Source organism: Neoarius graeffei, chromosome 10 (assembly GCF_027579695.1).
Source record: "Neoarius graeffei isolate fNeoGra1 chromosome 10, fNeoGra1.pri, whole genome shotgun sequence".
Lineage (NCBI taxonomy): Eukaryota > Metazoa > Chordata > Actinopteri > Siluriformes > Ariidae > Neoarius > Neoarius graeffei.
The window spans coordinates 66,092,008-66,113,803 of NC_083578.1; the positions used below are offsets into that span (position 1 = coordinate 66,092,008).

A 21,796-nucleotide genomic window follows, 5' to 3' on the forward strand; every position below is an offset into this window, starting at 1 on the left:
TTTCACCAAGGAATGCTTTCACAGTTTTTGCTCTATGGCACGATGCATTGTCATCTTGGAAAATAATTTCATCATCCCCAAACATCTTTTCAATTGAAGGGATAAGAAAACTGTCCAAAATGTCAATGTAAACCTGTGCATTTATTGAAGAAGTAACCACAGCCATCTCCCCAGTGCCTTTGCCTGACATGCAGCCCCATATCATCAAGGATTGTGGAAATTTGGATGTTTTCTTCAGGCAGTCCTCTTCATAAATCTCACTGGAACGGCACCAAACTAAAGTTCCAGCATCATCACCTTGTCCAATGCAGATTCGTGATTCATCACTGAAGATAACTTTCATCCAGTCATCCACAGTCCATGATTGCTTCTCCTTAGCCCATTGTAGTCTTGTTCTTTTCTGTTTAGGTGTCAATGATGGTTTTCTTTTAGCTTTCCTATATGAAAATCCCATTTCCTTTAGGCGATTTCTCATGGTTTGGTCACATACTTGTACATTGACTCCAGCTTCCTCCCATTTATGCTTCATTTGTTTTGTTGTACTTTTTCGGTTTTTAAGACATATGGCCTCAAGTTTTTTGTCTTGACGCTTGTCTTGGTCTACCAGTACGCTTGGCTTTAAAAACCTTCCCATGCTGTTTGTACTTGGTCCATATCTTAGATACAGCTGACTGTGAACAGCCCACATCTTTGGCAACCATGCGTGAAGAGTTACCTTCTTTAAGAAGTTTGACAATCCTCTCTTTTGTTTCAAGAGACATCTCTCTTGTTGGAGCCATGATTCTTGCCAATCCACTTGGTCCAGCAGCCCGCCAAGGTGTGATAACTGCGCTGTTTCTAACTGCAGACTAACGAGCAGATCTAATCTGAGGCAGGTGTCAATTTAGGGAAAGGAAATTGACTGGGTGAGTCCTTATTTTCTACCTGAAAATTGAGTGATTCCATATTTTTTTCCTCAGAATTGAGTGATTCCATATTTTTTTTCTCTGTGCTTGGTCTATAAAAGTAACATTTGCTGACTATCACAATGTATTTTCTTCGTTTATTTTAGTGTTTCTGAAGGCCAAGAAGTTGCACTTTGGAATGACTTTATTATTGTATCATGTTTGTGCTCTCAGTTTGTTCGACAGAATAAAACGTCTGAATGAGTGCTCATCCAAGACTGGTGATTCCATACTTTTTGCCAGGGGTTGTACTACTACTACTCTCCCCAGGGATTTCAAATAGCATCCTAATAAACTACCATTTTGCAAAAACATTTTGCTTCTTAAAATAGTGTCAAAATCCTCCAAATGTTTCGTAAATACATTCAGTTGGTAAACAGGAAGTTGATGTGCGACAGACCTGAAAACGGTATACACGGTATAGAACCCCAAGCTGAAGTTTGGTACCAAGTGGCTATGATTTGTAGTTGCTGAGAAAAAGGGTGTTTTGGATGGACGGAGATATGGACGGATAGCGGTAAACCAGTAGACCCGCCATCCTTCGGAGCAGGGATTAAATAATCTCATCTCATTATCTGTAGCCGCTTTATCCTGTTCTACAGGGTCGCAGGCAAGCTGGAGCCTATCCCAGCTGACTACGGGCGAAAGGTGGGGTACACCCTGGACAAGTCGCCAGGTCATCACAGGGCGGATGTAAATAATAATAATAATAATAATAATAATAATAATAATCTTATATTTGAGTTGTAGTAATCTTCTAAGAGGAACTGTTAGACAGATTCACCCATAAAGATATTTTCTCTAAACAAGATATTTGTGGGCATACCGTATTGTGTATGTGGGAGACAAGTGTCCACAAAAGGATAGAAATATCCGACAACTTTTATATGACAGCATGGACATCTGAAAGAGTCAAAATGTTTCCTTTTGGTTGCTTGGGTTAAGGTTATGATTAAGTTTAGGTGTAGGCATAGCATTAACTATCTGCATTAATACTTATGTCAGTGGAAGGTCCTTACAAGGATTGTAAAACAAATGTGTGCGTGTGTGTACACGCTAGTAACAGTGAAAGAGCAAAAGCGAGACAGTGTGTGATACAACATGCAGCTGCAGGGTGAAAGAGTTTCCCTGTCTTCTCTCCTAAGCAGACACACAAAACACACACTTGCGCATTCATGACTTCACTGCTTGTCACTATGGTAACAAGGGCTAGTCTCACACTCAATAAAGGGGACTAACGCGGAGCACAGATGGAACATCGACGCGAACACAATGTGTCGACTCCATTACACAAAGTGCTCATGAAACTCACTACAGTATTTAACTATTTCATGTCATACTTTGGCTGTTAGGTTCTGCTTCAGGTGCATGTGGTATTGACCTTTAACCACACGGTGCTCTCTCGCAGTGATTTCATTTGAAAATCACTAGAGTTGTATGGAATAAAAACATCATTTGTAAAATGAAAAACCCTGTTTCATCGTTAATTTAACACTTTTTCAGATGGGTATGAACGACAGAATACAGCATAAAGGCAGAGCCTTGCATTAATACAGTGTCTTGAGGTTGAGGCAAAGAAGCTGGTTATAGAAAAAAAGTGTTTTTTAAATAACAAATTATTGAGAAGACTAATGCAGAGAACACTGGCACGTGTTACCTGAGTGTGTTAATTACACTTCCTTTAGAGATTTCTTTCGAAAACTTTTCCCATGTTTCTGTTTGTCTTTTGTAATCTCCAGCTCAGAAACATTCTTCAGATAGAATAAACAGGAAGTACACTCTTCCTCAGCTATGAGATATAGAAGCTTTCAGAGTTATTCAGTCGAGACAAAACTGCATCATTGTCACAGTCATCTCCTGTATATAGTGACGAATGAAGCTGTGATGCACGTTATGAATCATCCTGCATGTTTAATCACAGCACACACTTCCTGCTGAAAGAGTTAGCGCTGACATGGTCACTGTGCTGCTGGTGGGAGCTCTGGGGGATTTTCTTCATACTGCGGTGGAGGAGTGAGAGGTTCGATGCTGGAGACAGCGACCTGTGGCGTGCTGCTCGAGCTCTTCCTCCTTACTTTAAGTGAGACCAGTTTCACTCTGGAGCCTTCGGTCCTATGAGGGAGTATGTGTGTCGAGTATGTGTTCAAACTGTCTGCTCCATTCTTGCGTGCGCATGGACCAGAGCCCTCCACCTCGTCCTGCGTCATCTCCACCAGTTCATCGTAGGCTGGCAGTTGGGTGGTGCTGTTCTGCCGTGGAGAGAACTGGCTGATGGGGTACTGAGCACTTCCTACCACCTCCTCATAACTGGGTACTGTGTACTGCTCGGCTTCGTCCGGTTGCCTATACATGCAAATACAAACATTGTCATCATCATCATCAGTAACCGCTTTAACAACTAAGTTCTTAACATAGCATAACATTTGACGTTTGAAGTATTTCTTTATTCTTGACTTATGACAGCATCCTGTTTTAATACAACAGTGTCAACTAAGGGGCATTAAATGGAAACGGGGTGGCACAGTGGTGCAGTAGTTAACACTGTCACTTCACAGCAGGAGGGTTCTGGATTTGAACCTTGCAGTCAAGTGGGTTCTTTCTGTGTGGAGTGTGCACGTTCTCCCCATGCCTGCGTGGGTTTCCTCCGGGTGCACCAGTTTCCTCCCACAGTCCAAAGACATGCGGATTACGTCAACTGGCTACTCTAAATTGCCAACAGGTGTGAATTTGACTGTGAATGGTTGTTCATCTCTGTGGTAGCCTTGTGATAGGTTGGCGAACCTACCCAGGGTGTACCCTGCCTCTCTCCCACAAGTTAACTACAATTCACTCCAGCTTCCCCCAGGACCCTGATGGATATGCGGTAGAAAAAAAAAAATGGATGGATGGATGGATGAATAAATAAGTTTTATTTTTTATTGCCCCTTTCTTACACCCAAGGTTGCTTTACATTTACAAAAACAAGTAGGAGGGAAAAAAAGTCCTTCAAAAGTGGTCAGGATGCAACTCCAGTGGCATAGCTGTTCACAGTCCTACACTGCTTGCACAGTTGCTGCAATGCCACCTGGCAACAGCGCTCGGAACACCGTGCCATGGATCCACAAAGTGAGCACAGAAACATCGGTGCACAAAGCTACCCTGATGTTGAGGAGAGCCACGAGCACACCGCAGTCCATAGCGAGCAAAACACGCATCACTCATGGTAGACCAAAGCCTGGGGAAACTGAGGCTCAAGCCTGCCTGGGTCTTTAGCTATGCCACAACCAGCAGACAAAGAGACAAAATCAATAAAACACAAAGACAAAGAAAAAAAAAATTTCTGGTGAAAAGCAGCAGCCAAAATGCGCACAGCATTCTCTCAACCGGAAACAGAAACGGTTAAATATAAACATGATCAAGGATCCTCTGTGTCTTAAAGGGCTGATGACACGAACATGACTCTATGCAATTTCTTAAATAAACTATACAACATGGCAAACATGTTAGATTTCTGTTATAATTATGTGAAAAGAAGCTGTTGTTACGCAAATATCCAACTTTTAATTGCACAGCGCAAGAAAACTGGGTCCGTGGCTCGCGGCCATGTTGTGACGTCAGCGGAAGAACACGCTGCGGTTCACTGGCTGTTCTACTCTGGTTCTACTCAATGGAAATGGCGCATGAAAACGCCGGTGAACTCTCTAGTGCTAGCTCTTCCTCTTCTGGGAGTCTAGAATTGTGTTGATCTCTTCCGAATAGAATCTATGATAGCCTACCCTCTTTACCCTTTGCCTCTCGTTGCTAGGCGGCAGTTACATGAAAGCCGCAAGCTTTCACAAGCAAATACATGACTGATATCACGCCGACTTTATGATTACATTTATGATTATCATGTAGAATCTATAGCTCTACGTACCTTTATCTTATGTCGTTTCACAACACATGTTCTGACAGGAGGACTGTCTTTGGATCTGGCATAGCTACTAGTAGACCCCCTCCGGAATACTGGCAGTGTTGCCAGATTGGGAGGATTCCCGCCCAGTTGGGCAGTTTCAAGTGCATTTTGGTGGGTTTTGAACATATTTTGGTATGGAAAACTTCAGCAGTATCTGGCAACAGCCCAAAATATGTTCAAAACCCACCAAAATGCACTTGAAACCACTCAACTGGGCAGGAAACCTCCCAATCTGGCAACACTGTGTAGGCACTGTTGATGGTAGTAACACGTTTGTGATGAACTGAACACCCAAGAGATTCTTTTAAGCTGGGAAGGGTGTCAAAACAATCCAAATCGAAGTGTTCAGAGCACAGGACGGATGTTGGTGAGGGCTCCCACTTGTCACGAGTGCGCCTGACTTGCTTCACCCACTTCGCATGCAGCTCGGGATCTCTGGGAAACTTGAATAAACTTACCCCATCCTTGTAGGTTTTGGAGCAAAAGCCGGCAACACAACGTGAAGGCATAATAACTAATATAATACTAATAATGACAAACTGAACACCTGTCACATCAACAACAAACTGGTAAGTTAGGAGGAAGGTTCTTTCGCTGACGTCATATAGCTCCTCCTCCTCTTTCGTCTCCTGGGTGCTGCAGCCCCGTCAAATTTGCCCAAATAGCCGCGTTTTTTATCATAACTTGTAAAATAGGCGCCTTCGTGAATTAATATATGGATCATCGGGAATTACTTTTTATGTTATAAAACATCGCCAAAGATGTCAAAAACGTGTCATCAGATCTTTAAGGTGGGACTAAGGTGCAATCAAGGAACTAACATGAGACGCATCACTGATGTACAATACTGTGCAAAAGTCTTAGACACGTTTAAAAAAAAAAAACAAAAAACAAAAAAAAAAAAACTGTAGACCAAAAATGGCTTAAAAATAATGAAATGTTTCAACATTAAAAAAATACTATAAACGGCAGTAAGCCAAAATAAATGAAACAAAGTCAATATCTGGTGTGAGACGACCCTTTGCTTAAAAAACAGTTGCCTCAGGTACAATGAGTGCAGTTTTATGCGGAAATGAGCTGTAGGTTTTACTGAGCATCTTACAGAACCAGCTACAGTTCTTCTGGACTTGCTTCTTCATTTTGCACCAAAACCCAGCAGCCTTCATTATGTTTTCTTTTTTAATCTGAAAAGTGCTCTCTCATGTAATATGCTGCTTAGATACAAACATCCCCCCCCCCCGTAACATTTAATTTTGTGCTGGAAAACGAACGTTTGGAACTCTAAAATGTTTTTGTACTGACTTGATAATGTAGCAGTTATAAAATAGAAATCTATAACAAAGTTTGTATGGAAAAGAGGGGGGGAGGTGCCTAGGAATTTTGCACAGCACTGTACCTGGTGACTAACAACGTTTAACTGGGAACTCAAAACAACAAAATTAACTAAAAAACGTTATTCTCAGAAATATGAGAGAGAGAGAGGGAATACTGTTGCTAAAGTGCAAAGAAGCATGATTCTGAAAGACTGCCTAGCAAATAATAATGGCTGTATTTCCTCTGCATTCATAACTAGTTATTTTTTTGCGGCCCGGTTTTCATCAAATCGTGTGCTCTGACTGGCTCACGAACGGTCCGGAATCCTACGATACGCACCCCGGTTACGGACCCTTGTCGATTCGCTCGATCACAACAACAAACATGGTGGCAATTTTTTGTCATCATTTATTTTTCACAATTCTCAGTATAATAGCATTAATTTTACAGCATGGGTAGCGATAACGACAGTGTTCACAGCGAAAGTGAGTTTTACTACCCTGAGGAAGACGAAATAAAAGAAAACATTTCAGGAGAAAGCCGAGCTTGTAGAAGGTTTGTTCTAAATATGGTTTCCCTTTCAGGCGCTCTCATTTTCTGTTAGAATTTGGGAAAGAAAAAAATAAATATATTATTTACCAGCTTAAGGTCGGTCCGTATCGTGAAACACCGTGACCTCGGCCTTGAAAATACTGACCTCAGCCCAGAGGCAATATATATCTCATCTCATTATCTCTAGCCGCTTTATCCTGTTCTACAGGGTCGCAGGCAAGCTGGAGCCTATCCCACCTGACTACGGGTGAAAGGCGGGGTACACCCTGGACAAGTCGCCAGGTCATCACAGGGCTGACACAGACACAGACAACCATTCACACTCACATTCACACCTACGGTCAATTTAGAGTCACCAGTTAACCTAACCTGCATGTCTTTGGACTGTGGGGGAAACGGGAGCACCCGGAGGAAACCCACGCGGACACGGGGAGAACATGCAAAGGCCCTCGCCGGCCACGGGGCTCGAACCCGGACCTTCTTGCTGTGAGGCGATAGCACTAACCACTACACCACTGTGCCGCTCTATATAGCGTGTGGTGGTGGTGCTTGAAAGTTTGTGAACCCTTTAGAGTTTTCTATATTTCTGCATAAATATGACCTAAAACATCATCAGATTTCCACAAGTCCTAAAAGTAGATAAAGAGAACCCAGTTAAACAAATGAGACAAAAATATTATACTTGGTCATTTATTTATTGAGGAAAATGATCCAATATTACATATCTGTGAGTGGCAAAAGTATGTGAACCTTTGCTTTCAGTATCTGGTGTGACCCCCTTGTGCAGCAATAACTGCAACTAAACGTTTGCGGTAACTGTTGATCAGTCCTGCACACCGGCTTGGAGGAATTTTAGCCCATTCCTCCGTACAGAACAGCTTCAACTCTGGGATGTTGGTGGGTTTCCTCACATGAACTGCTCGCTTCAGGTCCTTCCACAACATTTCGACTGGATTAACGTCAGGACTTTGACTTGGCCATTCCAAAACATTAACTTTATTCTTCTTTAACCATTCTTTGGTAGAACGACTTGTGTGCTTAGGGTCGTTGTCTTGCTGCATGACCCACCTTCTCTTGAGATTCAGTTCATGGACAGATGTCCTGACATTTTCCTTGAGAATTCGCTGGTATAATTCAGAATTCAGTGTTCCATCAATGGCAAGCCGTCCTGGCCCAGATGCAGCAAAACAGCCCCAAATCATAATACTACCACCACCATGTTTCACAGATGGGATAAGATTCTTATGCTGGAATGCAGCATTTTCCTTTCTAAAAATATAACGCTTCTCATTTAAACCAAAAAGTTCTATTTTGGTCTCATCCGTCCACAAAACATTTTTCCAATAGCCTTCTGGCTTGTCCACGTGATCTTTAGCAAACTGCAGACGAGCAGCAATGCTCTTTTTGGAGAGCAGTGGCTTTCTCCTTGCAACCCTGCCACACATACCATTGTTGTTCAGTGTTCTCCTGATGGTGGACTCATGAGCATTAACATTAGCTAATGTGAGAGAGGCCTTCAGTTGCTTAGAAGTTACCCTGGGGTCCTTTGTGACCTCGCCGACTATTACACACCTTGCTCTTGGAGTGATCCTTGTTGGTCGACCACTCCTGGGGAGGGTAACAATGGTCTTGAATTTCCTCCATTTTTACACAATCTGTCTGACTGTGGATTGGTGGAGTCCAGACTCTTTAGAGATGGTTTTGTAACCTTTTCCAGACTGATGAGCATCAACAACGCTTTTTCTGAGGTCCTCAGAAATCTCCTTTGTTCGTGCCATGATACACTTCCACAAACGTGTGTTGTGAAGATCAGACTTTGATAGATCCCTGTTCTTTAAATAAAACAGGGTGCCCACTCACACCTGATTGTCATCCCATTGATTGAAAACACCTGACTCTAATTTCACCTTCAAATTAACTGCTAGTCTGCTAGAGGTTCATATACTTTTGCCACTCACAGATATTTCGTATTGATTATAAAATACTACTATTGACCTTTAAAGCACTAAATGGTCTCGCACCACAGTACCTGAGTGAACTTCTGCTCCTCTATGACCCGCCACGCCTACTTAGATCAAAAGGTGCAGGCTATCTGCTGGTACCTCGTATATTGAAGGCTACATCAGGGGGCAGAGCCTTTTCTTACAAAGCCCCACTGTTATGGAACAGCCTTCCAAGTAATGTTCGGGAATCAGACACAGTCTCAGCATTTAAGTCTAGGCTGAAAACATATCTGTTTAGTCAAGCCTTTTGTTAATGGTGTTTATGAGGTAAAGGAGTAGATCTGGAGGGTCCTCAGACATAGAGTGTTTTGGTAAACTGGGATGTATGGATGCTGTCAGTCCCCACTCGCTTGCTCACTCGAGTTTGTTGACGGTGCAGTGGCTGGCTGCTTTATGTCCCGGGGCTCCCTCATGCCTGTGTTACCTTCTGGCTCTCTCCTTTTAGTTATGCTGTCATAGTTAGTTGCCGGAGTCCCTGCTTGTACTCGGTGCAATATGTATACTGTTCCTACTTATTCAGGTGACATTGGGCATACCTAACCACCTGTGTTTTCTTTCTCTCCCCCCCCCCCCCACCCCACCCCAAATCTGTCCCTCTGAGTTACATGGAGTCAACAGGAAATCTTTTGGTGGAGACGGTGGGGACCTCGACTGGCTATCGTAGCCTGCAGGGAATCGGCCGTCAGACATTCTGTCGCATGTCCCAGACCCGGTGAAATGTAACTGAATTGTCTTGGCCAGGCCTAAGAGTCCCATCTGCATCTCATCATTGCTGAGGAGTGTGCTCCCATCACCCAATCAAGCATCCAGCCAGAGCAGGTCATGATATATTTTTTACCATATTAACATGCCATTGTGCGTCATGCCTGATGTAAAGACTCTCGTCTCTGCGAGCCTACCACACAGATTTAATACTTGTCATTTTTAGGGCATACCTAACAACGTGTTTTCTTCCCCCCCCCCATCTGTCCCTCTGAGTTACATGTTGATCCTGGGATTGAGATGCTGGCCTCTTCTGCCCCTCGGACCTGCTTGATCCATCCTGGTGCCCTGTGTCTGGTCGGAGTTTTATCGCCCCACTCCTGTGAAGGACGGCCCCATGAGGACAGTTGAGGGTTATACCTGTTAAAACTGTTAATATTATAGTCAGGCTGTCTGTTGTTGCCCAAATGAGGATGGGTTCCCTTTTGAGTCTGGTTCCTCTCGAGGTTTCTTCCTCATGTCGTCTGAGGGAGTTTTTCCTTGCCACCGTCGCCACAGGCTTGCTCATTGGGGATAGATTAGGGATAAAATTAGCTCATGTTTTAAGTCGTTCAAATTCTGTAAAGCTGCTTTGCGACAATGTTTATTGTTAAAAGCGCTGTACAAATAAACTTGATTTGATTTGATTTGATATGTAATATTGGATCATTTTCCTCAATAAATAAATGACCGAGTATAATATTTTTGTCTCATTTGTTTAACTGGGTTCTCTTTATCTACTTTTAGGATTTGTGGAAATCTGATGATGTTTTAGGTCATATTTATGCAGAAATATAGAAAATTCTAAAGGGTTCATAAACTTTCAAGCACCACTGTGTGTAATTATACACACAGTGTGTGTGTGTGTGTGTGTGTATATATATATATATATATATATATATATATATATATATATATATATATATATATATAAAATCTGCTCCATCAACCATCATTATTTTATATCGTGGAATACTGTTAGCTAGGTAGTTACGGTATTTATGTATAGCCCATACACTCCAATGATACTATATAGTAATATTTACTTAATAGTATGCCAATATGAGTTTCCTAATTAAAAAATATATATATTTTTAATTCCTTTCAATGTGGCACATAAAGTAAGACAGTTCTGTGATACCATGTGACCTTCATGTAACCAACACATAATTGATTTCAAGAACTGTATCCCTGATATAAAGGTGAACTGGCCTGGTGACCATAATAACCCCTCTGGTGCCGGATTTACAGAGGAAATGATATGTTCACATATGACTGAGTGCGTAGTTCAAAGTTACTGTTCCTAAATAAATGTGCTGCGAATGTTAATTTTACTATCTCAGGATAACTCTGCCAAACTCCACCAACTAAATGGTCTTAAGGGTTGATAATGGTTATATTTGACTCCAGTGCAACATGTAGGCGTTTTTGTGTCAGACAAAGGTCTCAGCTCTGATTTCTACCCTGTTTCTTTCATGTGTGTATGCCTCACCTCTCTCCCTGCTGTCTTTGCTCTGTGTTAGAATTGCTGCTTGGTTGTCTCTGTGCTCGGTATTTGTTTTGTATGCCGAGGAAAAATGAAAGCAGCAGCATGGCCACTCCTGTGCCCAGCAGAACAAAGCCCACTGATGACGTGTTCCTAACTTGTCCGTTTATAGTCTGAGAATTGTTTACGCCTGCATCAACAGGCACCACGCTCCACAGGATCATCACGATGCCCAGCACAAGCAGCCCCACACCCAGTGCCGCCATGGCATACTGAGATGCTGAGGTAGAGCTGCTGCTGTCACTGCTGGAGTTGGGCGGAGTCTGGCTGCTGTATGACATGTCCAGCGATGAACTGTCTCCCGCTCCCTTTTCCAGTTCTTCACTCGCTCTTCAACTCTCACTCGATCACGCTTAGAAGTTGGTTCCTAGAGTGCTATGCTGCAGTGCATCGCTTCCCCACAGTGGCATGAGGTGAGATGGACTGGAAATAAGAAGAGCCATGAATTAAAACCATCATTACACAACAATATCAGCAGCAACAATGCTCTTAGTAAAACGTAAGGATTGCACATAATTCACTCTGAAACAAAAAGCATACAGTTCATTTAGGAAACACACATTCCTTTGTACTGTATATTTACAGTCAGCTCCAGAATGAGCAGATTAGCACCCTTAGTAAAAATGGGTATAAAAAAGGGATATGAAAAATGTCTTTGTGGTTAATTAGCTTAAACCCACATTCACAACATGAGAGCACTAAAACAAGCTCTCTTCACTTTCCCACACTCACCAGGCACTACACCAGGGGTGTCAAACAAGCATTCAGCCCATAGACCCAGCCCAGTTTTTTTTTAAAAGCTAGTTTCTGTTTTTCCACTAGGGGGCAAAATAGAACAATAAACTCAGAGCCATAAACAGCAACTGACAGAATATGCTAATGATGCATAATTATTCATTAGCAAGCTAAAGATTTGATGCTGTAACCAGGGCCAGTTCTTGCTACAAATGGTACAAGTGGTCCCTTAGGGCTCTCGGACCACCAGGGGGCCCCTTATTAAAAAAAAAAAAAAAGCACACTAACATATCATGAAAAGGTTTATGTGGCTGTTTTGATGTAAAAAGTATAGAAACTGCAAATTATGTAACTAAATTTGGTTATGAATGTCAAAAAATGACAAATAAGCAGCAATCATTAAATGTTCATATTGCCCTGGGACTGAAAATCATAAAAAGAAAAAAAAAAAAAAAGCAGAAGGAGAAGAAATGGACCCAAAGCACTGGTAAGAAATTAATGATAATTGGGTTTAGTTAGTAAGTAAATAAGGGGTTAATACAACTGCAACACAGACTTGAAGCGAACCAAATGGTGCATTTCAGAGGGGTCCGAGTTCATTTAGTGTGTTCACAGTTGTGCAAAAAAAACCCAAAACAGATTCTCATATGATTGGCTATGTACCCAAATCCTTTAAACCTGCAGTTATCAAACCCCTGATTAAAAAACCTGACCATGAGTCCTGTCAGCTGTCCAATTATCGGCCAATATCAAACCTCCCCTTTATCTCCAAGATCCAGCAGTTATGCTCATATTTACAAACGAATAACATCCATGAAATGCATCAGTCAGGATTTAGACCTCATCATAGCACAGAGACAGCTTTGGTTAAAGTAGTAAGCGACCTACTGTTGGCGTCTGATCAGGGCTGTGTCTCGCTGCTTGTGTTGCTTGACCTGAGTGCAGCATTTGATACTCTTGATCATTCCATTCTTCTGAATAGACTAGAAAATGTTGTGGGAGTTACGGGAACGGCCCTCTCCTGGCTCAGCTCTTATTTAACTGATCGCTATCAGTATGTTGATGTAAATGGTGATTTTTCTAGACATACTGAGGTAAAGTTTGGTGTTCCACAAGGTTCTGTCTTAGGTCCACTGCTTTTTTTCTTCATATATGTCACCTCTGGGTGATATTATTCGTAAACATTGTATTAGTTTCCATGGTTATGCTGATGACACACAGTTGTATGTTTCTGCAAAACCAGATGAGACACACCAGCTTGACAGAATTGAGGAATGCGTAAAGGACATTAGACACTGGATGCTTATTAACTTCCTTCTGCTCAACTCTGACAAGACAGAACTACTTGTACTCGGACCACATGTAGCTAGACCTAGGTGTTCTGATTACCCAATAACTCTGGATGGCCTTTGTTTCATCACATGCAGCAGTAAAAGACCTCGGGGTGATTATTGACCCCAGTCTTTCATTTGAAACTCATTGATAACATTACCCGGATAGCTTTCTTTAATCTCAAATATTGCGAAGATAAGAAATTTAATGTCACTACACGACGCAGAAAAACTAGTTCATGCTTTCGTTACCTCCAGGTTGGATTATTGTAATGCCTTACTGTCTGGATGTTCCAATAAGTGCATAAACAAGCTCCAGTTAGTTCAAAATGCAGCAGCAAGAGTTCTTACTAGAACTAGAAGATATGACCACATCACCCCTGTCATATCCACACTGCACTGGCTCCCAATCAAATTTCATATTGTTTATAAAATACTGCTATTGACCTTTAAACCACTGAATGGTCCTGCACCACAGTACCTGAGCGAACTTCTGGTCCTTTATGACCCGCCATGTCTACTTTTATCAAAAGGTGCAGGCTATCTGTTAGTACCTCATATACAGTGGTGCTTGAAAGTTTGTGAACCCTTTAGAATGCTCTATATTTCTGCATAAATGTGACCTAAAACATCATCAGATTTTCACACAAGTCCTAAAAGTAGATCAAGAGAACCCAGTTAAACAGATGAGACAAAAATATCATACTTGGTCATTTATTTATTTATTGAGGGAAATGATCCAATATTACATATCTGTGAGTGGCAAAATTATGTGAACCTCTAGGATTAGCAGTTAATCTAAAGGTGAAATTAGAGTCAGGTGTTTTCAATCAATGGGATGACAATCAGGTGTGAGTGGGCACCCTGTTTTATTTAAAGAACAGGGATCTATCAAAGTCTGATCTTCACGACACACGTTTGTGGAAGTGTATCATGGCACAAACAAAGGGGACTTCTGAGGACCTCAGAAAAAGCGTTGTTGAGGCTCATCAGGCTGGAAAAGGTTACAAAACCATCTCTAAAGAGTTTGGACTCCACCAATCCACAGTCAGACAGATTGCGTACAAATGGAGGAAATTCAAGGCCATTGTTACCCTCCCCAGGAGTGGTCGACCAACAAAGATCACTCCAAGAGCAAGGCATGTAATAGTCTGTGAGGTCACAAAGGACCCCAGGGTAACTTCTAAGCAACTGAAGGCCTCTCTCACATTGGCTAATGTTCATGAGTCCACCATCAGAACACTGAACAATGGTGTGCATGACAGGGTTGCAAGGAGAAAGCCACTGCTTTCAGCATTAATGGTGCCTTCACAGATGTGCAAATTATCCATGCCATGGGCACTAACACATACCCATATCACAGATGCTGGCTTTTGAATTTTGTGCTCATAACAACCTGGATGATCCTTGTCTTCTTTAGCACAGAGGAATAAGAGAGAGAATCAGTATAAGAGCATTCTTACTTATGCGATATTGCTTCATTGAAACATTTGCTCTTTTGGGGAAAAATTCCTGGCATTCTCTGGGTGTTTGTTTTTGTGCCTCTGCAAGATTTACATTCATTTTCAACTGTTTATCGTGCCTCTGCCACAGTACCCTGTCTGGATTGTTCTTCGCACAGGCTGTGTCCAACAATCCAGAACATGTCATGCTAAAGCTACATGACTGATACATGTCTTATACATGACTTCTCTCTTGTTGACAAATTCCTTATGTTTGTACTTCATACAAAAATATGAAATCATCTATGAAGTAGATATTTATGTTTGGAGGCAAGAGGGCATATGAAGATAAATTTCATGTCTATGCGCATTCAGTTGCTCATATTTGTATCTGTAAATTACATTTACTTACATTCAGTTGCAGTTTGCAGAATGCTGATTCTACAGTATTTATTGTAGGTCAGTTCTCACCACATGTATAAAATGATGAATAGTTACACTTATGGAAAGTTTTAACCTCATGTCTGGGGACTCGACCAATATCAGACAGCTTGTTTTCTTCCTGCTATTTATAAACAACGAGGAAAGGTCATGTTTTCCTGGCAGTGGCCGTGTCGTACACTAAACCCACAAGAAGGAGGAATGTAGTTTTTTTATCCCCCACTAGCTGAAAAGCCCGAAGGGGGATTATATTGTGGCAATGTCCGTCCGTCCCGGGAAGGGTACTCACTTTCTGAAATCAACTCCTCTCACAATTTTTGGAAGAATTTCACGAAACTTCACAGGAGTCTTTGTTATATGTCGGTAATACACATATTGCAATTTCGTTCAATTCGGTTGCATTGTACCAGAGTTATGGCATAGTTGCCAGCGGGGGATATTGTGCTCTCCGAGCACTCTTGTTTTTTGTTGTTGTTGTTGATCTGACATCAGTAGTTACTTGAATGAGAGCGATTTAAGAGTAGGACTGAATGATGGGAAAACTTATGCCGCTGTTGGTAACTCGCCAGCGCCCCCTATAACGATCCCACAATTCCTTGCACGCTCCACCCGGATGTGACATAAAGTGGAACTGCTTTAACTGTATCGAGAGCGCCTCGATTCGCTCTCTCATGTTCTGACTACTGGAGTGGTCGGACGGACTGTAGGCACGCTCGCCTACAGTGTTGAGACTAACCGCTATTGTCTGAGAACAGCCTGTTCAAATTAGTTTCGGCCGAACTTTTGAACGACCCGCTAAGTTTCAGCGATATAGTGGTTTTGATTCTAAACCTTTGCAAAGTTTAACTACAGTTAAGTAGTTTTCCACGCTAAGAGGCATTTGCGGACAGCTTCGCTCCTCTCAGCCTTTTTCTCATCGACGCATCACCGGAGGTTTCTCCTGAAGCACCGTGGGCCAGCTAGGCCTTCATCTCCCTGCTTCGTTAGCCGCGGTTGGACGCAACGCGCCGCTAACCTCCTCTCCTCGGACCGCGACCCTCAGCGCGGACATCGGAGAAAGAACTTCCATCGCATTGAGTAGGCACTTGGGCAAATTTTTAATTTGTAGCTTATTCAGATGGTTGTTAGGGTCATGTTTAAGCTTTGAGCTATTTAGCATACCCGCTCAGACACGGAAGGTGTTTGTTTTTATTGTTTGTTTGTTTTTATTGTTTGTTTTTATTGTTTGTTTTGGTTCTGTTTTTTTTTTTCTTTGAACTTGTTAGACAGGGTATCTTGCATGATATCTTTCCTTAACTCCATTGCTAGCTTCCCTATCTGATTAGCAGCGCAGCGACAAGTTTGTTATTTTCAGCTCCGAGGCTAGACCGCTACAAGGCCTAGTTCTCTCCATCCAACACCTATTACACACACATATACACACTCTCTCTCTCTCTCTCTCTCTCTCTCTCTCTCGTGTTGAGTTCTTTGCCTAGATAGTCTGTTGGAAATTGTTGTTAAGTACAGTGTTTGGATCCAGCTGTAACGTGGTCAGATTCTCCTTAGCAACTGATTGCTAGCTACCTCAGGGTGATACGCTAGCTCGTAGGCTTGTGTTCTCGACTAGGCCTGCAGGCGCCATTTTTCCGACGCCATTTTGATACCTTCCTCATTGAGTTACCTGTGATACGACACCTAGGCACTGACCGCCATTTTGTTCAAGCATTGCCAGAGTGGCTAGTCATTAGCATCTGCCCACAGATACCTACACAAAGCACACATTAGCCACAGAGCTAATCCTTTGTTCTATTTAGCTAACATTCCTTTGTTTTAGCTAACGACAAGCTAGGACACACATACACACACGCACACATCGGCTTGCCCTAGCCTCTCTCTCACACACACACACACACACACACACAAGGGATTCTTTTCTTTTTCCTTCTGTCTCTTTCTCTCTCTCTTTCCCTCAAATTTATAGTCCAGGTGTAATTGTTCCATTGTTTTGTCTTGTTATTACCTTTGCCGACATTGAATGTATTTTGAGATTATTATTATTAGTGAGTAGTAGACAAATAAAAGCTAATAAAATTGAATTGCATTTTACTTGTTCCTGTTGTTTATTCACAAGGTCAACTATTTAGAACTCCTTTTTCCTTCAGAATTTAGCTTTTGTATACAACTGGGTTTCCCATCTAATACAGAGCTACCATTAATCTTGAATGTAACCATTCACGGTGAGTATTAAGATTAATAATTTAAGATTTTATGAGACTGATCTTTATTTATAAATTGATTAATTTAATTATCAATTATTACATAATTTATAATTTAATTAATCCCAATTCCACCTACATTAAAGTGGTGCCCCGTGTGAGGAATAGTTTAATGACCTTGTGAATTTCTCAACAATAACTTGTAAACTGCTGTATACCCAAAATCAACTGCCAAGGTATAACACAGATGACTTTAATGGTGAATCATTAACAGTGTGTTAATCACAGAACTGAAATTCAGCTGCCAACCACAGTTAGCTGATAAACTGGTTTAATTGATTAGTACATTAGAGTAATATCTAATTCGAGTACTTAATTAATATTATTAATAATAATAATAATCATTATTGTTAACTAATATTATTAATTGAGCTAATTAATACAAGTGAAACATTAGTGAAAAACATAGTAGCTAAGAAACCACATCAATTATTTAGCAACTTGGATTAAATTAAATTCTAACCTAATCAACCCCTAGTATTAATTTCCTTTAAGTTAATTAATACATTTCGAACAAAATGTCGCGTTCCCCATCAAGGGAGTCAGAAGGGCCCCTCCTCTCTCTCTTCGACGTTGTAGGCGATTTAGGCCAAGTCCCGGAGGATAGGAGAAATTACTTCTGTGATCTGGACCAAAAGGCTCACTTTGATGAGATACACATAGCTGTTAGGGAACTTAAGGAGCGTACTATGACTCTCCCAGAAGGGCTACCCAAATTGTTCATGATCTACTATAAGGAAATGGAACGTGTGTATGACCCTCGAACAAGAAAAAAGAACACTAAAACGACAACTGGCCGAAGCTCAAAGGAGAGCAGAAAGCGCGGAGAGTAGCCTCGTGGGCCTGAGAGCCACACAAGATGAACTAAAGCGCGAAATAGAATACCTCAGAGAAGAAGTGACGCAAGCACGTCGCTCAGATGAGGGATCGGCCAAACCCTCCCAAGAACAGAGTTCCGCTCTGGAGGAGGAAGAACCTGAGCTTAGAACGGTAGATCAGACACCGCACTCAAGCTCAACTCGCGTGAAAGTCGCGCGATCGCCACCTCGTGGTGCTGGGAGTTTTTACTTTACTCCCCACTACACCCCCTCGCGCTTCAATATCGCTGCAGCCTCTAGCCCGCAGAAAACGCCGCGCTACGTACCCTCAGACTCCTCTGACGGAGAGGCCGCCTACAAGCCGAAACGCAGACATAGGCGATATGAGAGCAGCTCAAATAGCGAAGACAGCGAGGACCCCTACGGGTCAAAATCAAAACGCCTCGTCGCAGAACGCAAAACTAGGATCCGCCAAATCGACGTCCTTGCGAAAGACATAGAGCGTTTTGAGCCGGAAAATCATAGACACCGAAGCGTTAATGATTATTTCCGGGAAATCGAGCGTAGCCTCCTGGACCTGCCAGAGGCTACGTCGCATGAAAAGGCCAGACTAGTCTGGAAAACTTTAGGTAGTGGCGTACGAGCATTCGTTGAGACCCTACCGCAGTCAGTCCTCGACAACTACAAGAAAATACGTAAGTACTTGAAAGAGGAATACTCGTTGTACGAGGATGAGACTGCTGCGACGATGGGTGCTATTCTGATCAGACAGAAACGAAGCGAACACCCTCGTGAGTACTACCGTCGGCTCCGTGCAGCGTACTTTCAGGGCAGAAGCGAGCCCGGGCTAGAGGAAGATCGCAACTTCAAGTCCCTCTTCCTCCATAACCTTCACCCGTGCATCCGTAACCAAGTAACACTCGCGTGTCGCCAGCACCCCCATACTATGAGAGAAATGCGTCGCACCGCACAACTAACGTGGGAGACGTTCGTCCGACCCACAGACCGCCACGAGGACGATCCCAGAGTCCTCAGCCTATATGAGCAGGAAGGTCAGTCCTTAGGCCTAGAAGGGGGTGAAGCCCCAAACCGCGGGCCCCCTTGGGCGAACCCAAACCCCGGCCACCAGACGTCGAGTCAACCCAAAGGTAACTGGAAAGTTCGACAAGCTGGAGCCAAGGGGGAACAGGGCCCCAACGCCCACGGGCAAGGTAACCGCAAACCTGGCAGTCACGGCCCTAAATCTCAGAATAGCGGACAGTCAAGGCCCCATCGCAACTCCTCTCGAAGGGAGCGGAGCCCTAAGCTAGCTACCGCTAAACAAGCCAACCAAGAGCCGCTTGGGATGGCAGAACTGAGGACCGAATTAGCACGAGTTAAACAACTGCTGAGCAATAAGAACAGGAAGGGTAAGCCAAGCAAGGACAGGGACGAACCGTCAGCATGACTAGGCCGGGACCCATCCCCACCACCACCGCGTGTCTACCTCGTGGGGTGGGGAAAGGACCCCTGCCCAATAGGCAGCGATGAGTTGAAACCACCCCCTCCGTTAGTGAAGCCTGACCCGCAGGATGCACCCCTGACGCAGTTTCTTGGAGATTTGGTTAGGAAAGGCAACGCTAAGCGTATCTATACCCCAGTTGTGGTAGAAGGCAACGTTTCCCTCCAAGCTCTCTTGGATACCGGGTCAGAAATCACCCTGATGTGTTCCAAAGTCTTCGCAGAGGTTTCTGATGCGCGGCGCGCGCAAGGTAGACCCATCAGAACCGAACGTTGTGACGTCAACTTGGTTAGCTTCACCCAGAATCAAGCCCCAGTAACAACCATTGCATGGTTAGAACTCACCTTCCAGGGCATGTCCATCACTCACCCCACTTACATCTGCTCTGTCGGTGTAGAACCGTTCCTCATTGGCCAAGACCTACTAGATAGGCTAGCGCCCCTCATTGACTGTCGTCGTGGGCAACTGTGGGCCCAGGTCGCGTCCCCACAGACCCCAGATCCTCGTCGTCACGATCGAGCCTGTTGCGATGAAGTTAGCGTGGAGGCTACTCCACCGATAGCTGAGTCAGGGCAGGTCCCCGAGAACCTCGAGACCACTCCGCTCCACCCTGAGCCGAGTCAAGACGCACCAAACTCAACCGACACTCTTCTCAACCGCAATGCGCTTGATGGCCACCCGTCTTTCCTTTGCTTTCTTGGCGAATCTGCCCCAACCAGGTACTACCCCTGGATATCTGGCAACATTACTGTCAACGGCGTCACGGCACCTGGCGTCAGGTTAGCGCTTTGGTCAGAGAAGTCAGCCATCAGCCAAACGTGGTTCGACATAGTGCGTCAGAGCACTCCTTCCCCTGTCTTTGTGCAGAAGAGCCACCGGCTACTGTCAGCCGAACAACCCCAGAGCCCCATCAAAGCCACGGGCGTCTGCGCCGTGTCGCTCGCCATCGGTCAGAGAGAATTCCTTCATTTCTTGAGTGTCATCCCCGGACTTCCTGACCCACTGGTCATTGGGGCAGACATCTTGGTCAGACTGGGAGCCCAACTGGACCTAGTCGACCGGGTCATCTGGACCCAAGCCGATGCTGCTAAGCACCCGTTCCAAGCTGACCCGGAACAAATGCGGTCAGGACAAACGATTCCCCAAGCCTGCCATGTCGCTAGCGAATTTGACATTGTCATTCCCGCTAGGACTGCTGGTTCCCCTCTTAAGCTGGTCATCATGAAAGACCAACAGTTTCGTAGCTCCCAGGCGTTCTTCCAGCCTCTCAGATTCTTCATGGAGCTCGATTTAGCCGTGTGTGGGACTCCGCTGCTTGAAGTGAGTCATCGTTCCACTTACCTCCTGGTTCAAAACTCCACGCGGGACGCCATCACGATCCCCGCCCGTCGGCCTTTAGGCCTTCTGATAGACCAGGCATTCCATGACTTTGAACTCACCATTCCAGTCATTGGTGAGCTGTCAACGCCGGACACTCATTCCGATCCAGTGGAACCTCCCTGGATCACTCTTCCTTTCCACATGATCCGCGTCGAACCTCACGACATGCTTCGCGACGAGCGCATAGTCATGACCAAAACTGACACCCCGAAACACATGCTGGTGTACGCTCTTGCCACGCAATCGAGCAACAACACCCCTGCAACTGAGGTCGTCGATTCAGCTCTAGGTGAACCGTACCCAGGCTTCGAACGAGAAGTTCAACAACAGCTGGTAGAAGCTGACAGCCTGACCACGGACGCCCAGAGACGACAGCTCCGTGAACTGTTCTACGACTTCAAGGCGATCTGGGCGCGAGATTCTAATGACTGCGGAGTCACAGACATCCACACCGTCCGAATCCCAACAGATCCGAACGCTCCACCGACGTTCGTGCGGCAATACAAAAATCCCGTTAGCCGCATACGACTCAATACAAGAAACACTGGACACTCTGCTGGAAAAGCAGATCATTCGCGAGTGTAACTCGACTTACAACTCCCCCTTGTGGCCGGTGCTGAAACCGAACGGCAAGTGGCCTCTCACCATTGACTATAGGCAGCTGAACAAGCAAGTGCCCTTGTCAAGATGGCCCATGATCCATCTGGATCAAGAACTTGCCAAGGTGAAGGGTGCAAAGTTCTTCTCCACCGCCGACGTGGCGAGTGGATTCTGGACCATGCGCGTGGATCCAGCTGACCAACACAAGCTGGCCTTTTCCTTTGGGAACCGCCAGCTAACTTTCAACCGATGTCCGTTC

At 44.0% G+C, this 21,796-nt stretch overlaps 1 protein-coding gene across 4 annotated transcripts in view; it reads right to left on the reverse strand.

Annotated features, from left to right (window-relative positions):
- Window positions 1–1,177: 1,177 nt before the first annotated feature.
- tmem51a (transmembrane protein 51a) overlaps window positions 1,178–21,796 on the reverse strand; it is a 71,125-nt gene continuing 50,506 nt past the window's right edge. For all 4 annotated transcript variants that reach the window (XM_060930861.1, XM_060930862.1, XM_060930863.1 and 1 more), the window contains 2 exons: window positions 10,981–11,457; window positions 1,178–3,287 (listed from right to left, as the gene is read on the reverse strand). In XM_060930861.1, the coding sequence (XP_060786844.1) occupies window positions 2,903–3,287; window positions 10,981–11,315 (720 nt within the window). In that variant the 5' untranslated portion in view covers window positions 11,316–11,457 and the 3' untranslated portion in view covers window positions 1,178–2,902. The remainder of the gene's footprint in view (window positions 3,288–10,980; window positions 11,458–21,796) is intronic.